The sequence below is a fragment of the Littorina saxatilis genome, linkage group LG9 (genome assembly GCF_037325665.1).
Source record: "Littorina saxatilis isolate snail1 linkage group LG9, US_GU_Lsax_2.0, whole genome shotgun sequence".
In the NCBI taxonomy this organism is placed as follows: domain Eukaryota; kingdom Metazoa; phylum Mollusca; class Gastropoda; order Littorinimorpha; family Littorinidae; genus Littorina; species Littorina saxatilis.
This window is the reverse complement of record NC_090253.1, coordinates 15,163,081-15,172,792: the sequence shown is the minus strand read 5'-3', so window position 1 is coordinate 15,172,792 and position 9,712 is coordinate 15,163,081. Positions and strand designations below refer to the sequence as shown.

Genomic DNA, 9,712 nt, shown 5'->3' with positions numbered 1-9,712 from the left:
TATCATGTTATTTTGAAATATAGGGGGCTTTTTACAGTGATTCGTGAAGGCCGCTTCACTGGTCCATATTAGGCGCCCAGGCTCCTAATATGGACCCTTTGTGATTTTTTCTGTATTTAATTTTTGCTGAATGACTATCAAAGCTATTTCACTCTAATTAGGCCTAACGGTTAACCTAAGAGAGAAGGACTACCAAACACAAAATGAAACTTCTTCGCAAGAAAACAAGCTAGTTATTAGCATGAAACAACAAGAGGCGAAGCCATCAAGGCTCACGTAAGAAATCGACAAACAGTAACACACACACACACACACACACACACACACACACACACACACACACACACACACACACACACACACACACACACACACACACACACACACACACACACACACACACAGAGAAAGAGCATAGGTGAAACTGTGCAAGAAAGCGAGACACTAGATCTAGATCTGTCTGTCTGCATGTAGCCTACTTACAGGGACACGACTGCCAGCTAGTCTCGGCCCGCTCAAAATAATAATGACCGAGACTTTCAGTACTTCCTTCGCGTGACGTCTAACCCTCTTACGTCATAATGTGACGTCAATGTAATGTGACGTCTTCAAATGTTAGAGTTTCTACCACAGACATACACACGCACGCACGCACGCACATACGCACATACACACGCACGCACAGACAGACAAAGTTACGATCGCATAGGCTACACTTACGTGAGCCAAAAAGTGGTCCATATTAGGAGCCCTTCCCCTTTGTATGTATGTATGTATGTATGTATGTATGTATGTGTGTGTGTGTGTGTGTGTATGTATGTATGCATGTATGTATGTATGTATGTATGTATAAGTATGTCCGTATCATGCGCAGGACAAGGGGGGCCCTGGCACCGTAACAGCCATCCCATCCAAGAAGGCAGTACAGGATGGCGTCATCTCCACAGGTCTGGTGGACGTCCGCTGGGACGCTGGAGGCGAGCACTACTACTGCATGGGACAGGAGGATTTGTACGAACTGGAACTAGTCTGACTTTGGCGATTGCTGGAGGCGAGCACTACTACTGCATGGGACAAGAACACATCTACGAACTGGAATTAGTCTGACTTTTGCGATTGCTGGGGGCAAGCACTACTACTGCATGGGACAAGAAGACCTCTACGAACTGGAATTAGTCTGACTTTGGCGATTGGAATCCTCTTCAATGTCTATTCTGCAGGCATATTGACTAGGGCTTAATCTGACGGGGGTTTCTGGGTTCGGGAAGACCCCGTCCCCTTTTTTCCCGGCTTATGTATCTTTTTTCTCGACGAAAAGACAAAAGGCAAGTGCAGGACTGGGTGGCCGAGTGGTAACGACTGGGTGGCCGAGTGGTAACGACTGGGTGGCCGAGTGGTAACGCACTTGCGCTCGGAAGCGAGAGGTTGCAAGTTCGACCCTGGGTCAGGTCGTTAGCAAATTTCTCCCCCCTTTCTAAACCTAGGTGGTGGGTTCAAGTGTTAGTCTTTCGGATGAGACGAAAAACCGAGGTCCCTTCGTGTACACTACATTGGGGTGTGCACGTTAAAGATCCCACGATTGACAAAAGGGTCTTTCCTGGCAAAATTGTATAGGCATAGATAAAAATGTTCACCAAAATACCCGTGTGACTTGGAATAATAGGCCGTGAAAAGTAGGATATGCGCCGAAATGGCTGCGATCTGCTGGCCGATGTGAATGCGTGATGTATTGTGTAAAAAAAAATCCATCTCACACGGCATAAATAAATCCCTGCGCCTTGAATATGTGCGCGATATAAATTGCATAAAATAAAAATAAAAATAAAATTAAAAAAAACCTGCGCTTAGAACTATACCCACAGAATACGCGCGATATAAGCCTCATATTGATTGATTGATTGAAGTGCAACTATGTTCTATTCCGGAGCCACATTGAAGCTACTCTACTAGAAGGCTTATTACAGTGTTCTAGATGGTCGAACGTGTAGCAAAGACCTGTTCGTGTACGTGCTGATATTGCGTCACCCGTGACTCACTTCAAGTTGTTCTCCAATGTCCCAAATGCATACGTTGTTTTGCTACCACCAAGACTGCAGATCTTGGCAAACGCGTGACGTTAAAACTAGATTTGATGACGTTACCCGTACACGTTCCTGTACACGTCATGAAAAGTGCTGATCTAGATCTTGCTAATGTGCATTCCCAGTACAGTTATGACAAAATATCCTAGCGATGCAATTAAGGAACTATACGTCGCTTGTGACAAAAAAAGCGACAACTAATATAGAGTTCTCTACTTCTCCTGCACGCCATTTTGCAAACCACTAAGATCGGTCAAGGCTTTTTGAACATGTATCCTTACTAGGACATCAACACCATTGCCTGCTGTTTCCTGGAGCCGGTTTCACGGACTCGTGGTGGTCACACTGACAGTCGGACCAAAGAACCAACATATCAATTCCACCAACCGCAAAATCAATCTTACCAACAATCTTCCACCATGTCGTTTACTATGGAGACGTCGGATTTGTTTTTAGATTTATTGTATTTTGCTAATATTTTGTTTACAAGGTGCAACATTTATGAATAGCTTTACATATCTATATAAGTATATGTTTATATATTTTCTCTGTGCCGGTGTGTGTGTGTGTGTGTGTGTGTGTGTGTGTGTGTGTGTGTGTGTGTGTGTGTGTGTGTGTGTAACTAACACTAGTAACAGCCCATCAACGACTACAAAAGTAGTTACTTCCCTTTGAATACATGCAATGCTTTAATTGTTATGTTGTACCTAGTTGGTAGGTTGAACCATACATTGTTCATGTCTTTTATATTGCATCACTGGGTGTGTGTGTGTGTGTGTGTGTGTGTGTGTGTGTGCGCGCGTGCGTGGGTGCGTGCGTGCGTGCGTGTGTGTGTGTGTGTGTGTGTCACTGTGTGTGTGTCACTGTGTGTGTGTGTGTGTGTGTGTGCGTTTCATGCAATGGTATGTATGCACACATATCTGAGATATTTTGTAATTGCTATTTTGCTTGGATATATTTAAATCTGTATCGTGTACAAATGTGTTTATATGTGTACGTATTTTATGTAATAGCTTTTGTTATGCGCTGAGAAGTGTTTTTAAATTTGCTTTACAAAAAAAACCAAAAAAACCACTGCCTTAAATGTAGTTTTTATTATAAGTATATGAGTGTATGCACAGCAAAAGGGGGATAACCACCTTCTGTTTAAATATTAAAAAAACGCTCGCACTGGACCCGAGTACTCTTCAGACTGGCTCGCTCCCCCAGTATGAAAGTTTTTGTCTTGTGCACGTTTAAGACCAAGTGATTGCTCTGTGTGAATTACAGGCATTCCCTTTGCTATATAAGTACATTGCATGCGAGCCGAGGATGTGCGTGGTGACTGGCCTTTCTCTTTTATTTGATCACAGTGAAAAATATACTGCCGACCCTCTTCATAACTGGTGAACTGGTGGCCCACGAAGTTCTTCTACTGTCCTGGCTCGCGGATTCTTGCATTTATCACGCCCAGAGCCGGACCCAGGGGGGGGGGGGGGGGGGGTTCCAGGGGTTCCGGAACCCCACCCCTGGAAAAAGCATGTACCTTGCTTTGAGTGGGTTTTTTTTTTTTACTAGTTATAGCACCAAAACAATGCTGCTCTTAACCCTCAAAACAAGGCCTAGAATGCACCAGATTGCACAGATTTTAACCGTTTTTCAAAAATTTTCCGGGGGAACATGCCCCCGGACCCCCCTAGTTCGCGCGCCTGCAAAGCAGGGGCGCGCTTGTGGCTTCGCCACTTCGCTGATTTGCCCCCCCAAAAAAGGAGGAACCCCCCCCCCCCCCCCCCCCTTACAACTCATTTGGTCCGGCCCTGCACGCCCCAGGTAGTTTTACCAAATTCTTTAATGTAAAGTGAAGGTAAAAGACTGAAACATATGTAAACAAAGGAAACCATAAGAAAAAATACAAATTAATATGATAAGAATCAAAACACAAAATCGCGACCTCTAAACCACCGCAGTCGCGACCGAGCAACCAACGCTTGGTAGAAAATGGGGTACACAAAAAATCAAATTATTCAAACACACAACGCGCAAAGCCTGGCAAATCGTCTCGCATGCGAGACGCATGCTTTTTATGAGCTATATTTCTCGTCACTGTGTGACGCGTTCGGCTGTTCTATCAGCTCAATGGCTGCGTGTTGCCCCGCCGGTGTGAACTCCTCCTACGGCCAAGTCGTTTTTGTGGTTTATTTCGCATTTAGATCCCAGGTAACATTATGAAGTTTTAATACGATCAATCGGACCTATTATCAAGTTAGTGTATCAACTTTTGAACGAACTGCGCCCAGTAGTTTCCCAGCAATAAGCTGTTAAGTGGAGAAAGACAGACAGACACACTATTAAAGTCTGCTGAGCCCAAGTACTAGCGTACTCGGGGATAATCTCTGCGTCATTTATAACCGCGTGTGTGACAATGGCCTTCTAAATGCGCATGCACTTTTCACAGCAGGTGGTGAAAACATGTCTAATACACAAACCATATGTGTCAAATAGACTGTTCCTGTTGTATGAAAGAACACGCCATCACAACACAAGAGTTTCACACACCACAATGTCAATGATATGACAGAACGTTCAAAGTAGAGGTTAGGGGCAAATTATACCTGTGCAGAGTTAGCGGCGCTGCATGCTGCGATAGGGATCATGACGAGTACTTGGCCTGTTTTCTTTTCACGCAACGTGTCGCGGGCTGGAACAAAAAACAAGTCGCGTAAGGCGAAATTACTACATTTAGTCAAGCTGTGGAACTCACAGAATGAAACTGAACGCACTGCATTTTTTTTTACAATGGCCGTAGTCCGCCGCTTGTGCAAAACGGAGTGAAACTGACGAGCCTGTTTAGCGCGGTAGTGGTTTCGCTGTGCTGCAATGCACGCTTTTCTGTGCCTCTCTTCGTTTTAACTTTCTGAGCGTGTTTTTAATCCAAACATATCATATCTATATGTTTTTGGAATCAGGAACCGACAAGGAATAAGATGAAATTGTTTTTAAATCGATTTCGGAAATTTAATTTTGATCATAATTTTTCTATTTTTAATTTTCAGAGATTGTTTTTAATCCAAATATAACATATTTATATGTTTTTGGAATCAGAAAATGACGAAGAATAACATGAAATTGTTTTTGTATCGTTTAATAAAAAAAAAATTTAATTACAAGTTTCCGATTTTTAATGACCAAACCCACTCATTAGTTTTTAAGCCACCAAGCTGAAATGCAATACCAAACCCCGGCCTTCATCGAAGATTGCTTTGCCAAAATTTCAATCAATTTAATTGAAAAATGAGGGTGGGACAGTGCCGCCTCAACTTTTACAAAAAGCCGGATATGACGTCATCAAAGGTATTTATCGAAAAAATGAAAAAAAACGTCCGGGGATATCATACCCAGGAACTCTCATGTCAAATTTCATAAAGATCGGTACAGTAGTTTAGTCTGCATCGCTCTATACACACACACACACACACACACACACAGACATACACCACGACCCTCGTCTCGATTCCCCCCTCTATGTTAAACATTTAGTCAAAACTTGACTAAATGTAAAAAGAATTACCTGTAGTGACGTATTTGTCGCTGGTGACGTAATTTCAAAGTTCGAACAAAATGGATACTTTTTTGCGCCGTGAACAGGCAAAACTATCCTTCCAATGTCTCTTGACTTGCGTAAGTACTTCAACGCATTTTTTATGCCAAAGGTTAGTATAAAGATACAACACGTAACCCTTAGGACACAATACATAAACGAATATGTATTGCAACTATATGTATTCGAAGACCAATAGAGAAGATACACTAAGATTTAGACATATTGATGCTCATGGACTTTAGATCAACATTCCGACAACCATATTTATGACAAATTCATATTCTCTCTCTCTCTCTCTCTCTCTCTCTCTCTCTCTCTCTCTCTCTCTCTCTCTCTCTCTCTCTCTCTCTCTCTCTCTCTCTCCCTCTCTCTCTATCTCTCTGTCTGTCCCTGAAGTGCCAAGACGTGTCTCCCATGCTCTGGATATAAACAGGATTTTCTTATTCATCATGTGATTTCTGTGTGCTTAAATATACATTGGCGGGTAGCTAAAGTTACTAGCTACAGGATGAACATCTTCGTGTTGTGGAGAATTGACTATTGTTGACGGTAGGAGCATTAACGTTCCATTTCATTTCTTCACATTTCTTTGTTCTGCGATATGTTGCCGCGCAAAGACAGGGTGATAAGCGTCGGCCGTGATGCCGAGAAAAAAGGGTGCGCCGTGTAGTGCCAATGTGATTCCTTATCTTGCCGTGGGACTGTTCTATGGTTTCAGTGACCCGTCCCTGCTTAGACTACCTCCTAACACGGGATGTGTTGACTATCCGAGACAGTAATGTAATGGGATGTGATGATGTGTACAGGTGCCGGCTGTGGCCGCACTGTATTAATTCATGATGTGATCTGTGTGTTCCCTCGCCACCCTTCTCTCCTTCTAGTAGGCCATTATTGTATTTTCACCACCCCGCATTCCCCTCCAATGTACTGAAAATAACTATCATGGCTCTTCAGTCTGGATGTTTTCTCTCCTGGAACCCAGATGTGGAGATTAAAAGAGATCCAAATCAGTTAACTTTTAACATCCCCCACTCTCTTATGCCGCTAGCCAGACAAGTGTTCTACATGAGATATGTACTTGACATTGGTCAGCGTGAAAACTTTTCCGTCAAATGGCATGACGAAGCTGACAAACCTCTACGCAAACTGTCAGTGTCAGATCCGTGTAGCATCGAAGAAGTGCCGAAGGAACTACCTTCAAAAGAACTTTATAGATCCAAAATAGTTGTCAAGTGCGGATCAACCAAGTTAGTAACAATTACTATGCATTACACCACGGGCACCATTCTTGTGCAAGGAACAAAGTGTTTGAAGTGGAGAAAAACTGAATTTGAAAATCTGGTACAGTGCATTCAGGCGATCTGTAAACACCCTGAACAAACCTCGTCCATCCCCACAAGGCTGTCTGTGCTGCCGGTCCCACCAACAACGCGCCCAAGGGGTGGCAGAGTCGTCATGTGTGACATCACTAATGACGTGTCGTCGCCGTGTGGTCGTCGCGAGCAGTCAGAGCCCAGAGGCAGACTTACCAGGGCTTCGATTCGCCACAGGGGACGCAGTTTGGATAGCACATCTCCTCGCCATGACCCCTCCCCCTCCACGCAGTCTGACACCCTCCTCCCGCTGGCTGCCACCCTCCTCCCAACTATTCAGCCCCCACCACTGAACACAGCCACCCTACCTGCCTTGACCCTCGCTCCCACTTTTTGCTCTGAGTCTGAGCCTACTACAGCGATAGCTGCTGGTAGTACCTTCCAACTTACCCCTCGCAAGCTGGCAGCTACACAAACACCAACTGATACTGCTGATACTGCTGCTAACCTACTCTCCACTCCTTCCCCCCTCCCACCTGTCAGCCCACTGCCACCAGTGACTGCGGACATGGGAAAAGAAACCACTACCACTCTTTCCACTTCTACACCCCTCACTCCTGCTGCTGCCAGCCCACCCCCAGTGACTGAGGCACAAGCGCAGACCTCGCCCCTCTCTCCCGTTCTGCATGACTGCTCTGAGCAAACGTCTACAGCGATAGCCGACACAGACACACCAATTGACAGTTCAGCTACTCCTCCGTCCTCCTCCCCCCTACCCCACACACCTGCAACGATTGAAGCTCACGAGACAGAAGTGGGCACTGGCGCCGTGCACCTTGTTTACAGTGAATGTGCTGCTGACGCAAACTTTATTTCAATGATAGAAAACGTAAAGAAACAATTAAAGACAGAACTCAAACACCACACACAAACAAAGTTTGACAAACTTAACGAGACATTACATGCTCAGCAAAAACAGATAAGCAAAATCCAGAAAGAAAATCATTGTCTAAAATCAGAACTTGGCGAATTGAAAAAGATTCTCAAAACTCAGAGGCTGGAAAACAAAGACATACAGGCACCTGAAAAGGAATCTCCAAAAGATAACACTACAACAGACACTCCTTCCAGCGTGCAAGATTCCTCCAACAATATTAGCAGCCCTGTGAAACTGGCCAACATGTTCGCTGCTTTAACAGAGATGGACACTGAACATTCTACTATAGACGTGACTGCACCCTCATCACCTACACAAACACCAACATCCCATGAAACATCTGAAAATTCATCCAAAAGCCCTTCAAAAAACATGAAATCTCTGGCCGACTCAGCCACTCGTACCAAGACTTCAAATCCTGGCCCCAGACAGCAAGCGCCTCACCAGGACCAGACCCCCAGACAGCGCTTGGCGGAGTTCAGAGTTGCGTTTGACACAACGCATGTCCTACTTGGCGACTCTGTCCTCCGTCCGGTCAGACCGGACTTGTTGTTTCGGGAGAGACAGACCGAGAATCTCAGCGTGCCTGGCCTCAGTGTGGATGACCTTATGCACTGGATGAGTCACATTCCCCAGTGCAAACAAGTACAACTTGTCATCGTCCACATTGGGGTAAATACCTGCTGGGCGAACACGATCACCGAAAGCCTATGGACCAGATGCGTCAAACTTACAAAAAAAACATTCCCACACGCACGTGTTCTCTTCTCGGGGATCGTCCCTCCCCGAGGAGAACACATTGTAAAGAAGTCGGTGCTGACCTCAAACCATGCTCTTGCTGGAGTGTGTGACAGAGAAGGTGTGACATTTGTGGACCACACAACCACATTCTGCACTGGAAATGGTGCCCCTCGCAAAGCGCTGTATCGTGACGCACTTCACCCTAGCCAACAGGGCACCAGCCGACTGGCATGCAATATAAAGTATGCCTGCCTGCCTCGCCAACCGGACCAGCAGAGCCTTGGACGACGCAGGACTCTTCTGGAGTCCCCAACTTTGGTGCCGGGGTCGGACTATCCCCCTGAGCACCAACGGCTGTCCTTTCAGCAACAGCCGAGGCAAACGAATTTGCCCCCCCACTTCCCTCAACAGCAAAAACCTCCAACAATGCCCAATCGATCCAACAGCACCACCAACGATCGCCACATCCAAGGGCCAGGACGTCAGACCACATCCCCCTCGCCACCTCCCTACCGCTGGCACTACGAGCAGCGTCAGGGTCAACTGAGGCCTCAGCTCTCCTTGCCATTCCCCTACGGCTGGCACAGCGAGCAGCATCTGGGTCAACAGAGGTCTCAGTCCCCCTTGCCACCTCACGACGGCTGGCACAGCGAGCAGCATCAGGGTCAACGGAGGTCACAGCCCCCCTTGCCATCCCCCTACGGATGGCACGGCGAACAGCAACAGGGTCAACAGAGGTCGCCCCCTTCACTCTTCCCCGCCCACCATGGCCAGCCTGTGCTCCCTCCGTGGTACTGCTATGACCCAGCAGTCCCGCGATACACACAGCCCCTCTTTCATAGTAACAGCCGCATAACTGAAGGAACATTTGTCTAATCATTTAAAAGGACAGAATATCACCAAGTGTGTGTGTGTGTGTGTGTGGGTGTGTGTGTGTGTGTGTGTGTGTGTGTTAGGCAAACTTAAATTCAACAACAATACAAGTGTTGTGGATATGTTTGATTATACGTAATGGCCGTATTACTATAAATTAGAAACAAAAACTAAGGTGATCTTACCG

The 9,712-nt window shown here is 45.8% G+C and overlaps 2 protein-coding genes across 2 annotated transcripts in view; one reads left to right on the top strand and one right to left on the bottom strand.

Annotated features, from left to right (window-relative positions):
• LOC138975380 (transcription intermediary factor 1-beta-like) overlaps nucleotides 1-1,836 on the top strand; it is a 24,041-nt gene extending 22,205 nt beyond the window's left edge. The window contains exon 6 of the mRNA XM_070348045.1: nucleotides 875-1,836. Within this exon, the coding sequence (XP_070204146.1) occupies nucleotides 875-1,033 (159 nt within the window). The 3' untranslated portion in view covers nucleotides 1,034-1,836. The remainder of the gene's footprint in view (nucleotides 1-874) is intronic.
• LOC138975379 (uncharacterized) overlaps nucleotides 1-6,033 on the bottom strand; it is a 46,617-nt gene extending 40,584 nt beyond the window's left edge. The window contains exon 1 of the mRNA XM_070348042.1: nucleotides 4,673-6,033. Within this exon, the coding sequence (XP_070204143.1) occupies nucleotides 4,673-4,714 (42 nt within the window). The 5' untranslated portion in view covers nucleotides 4,715-6,033. The remainder of the gene's footprint in view (nucleotides 1-4,672) is intronic.
• Nucleotides 6,034-9,712: the final 3,679 nt, after the last annotated feature.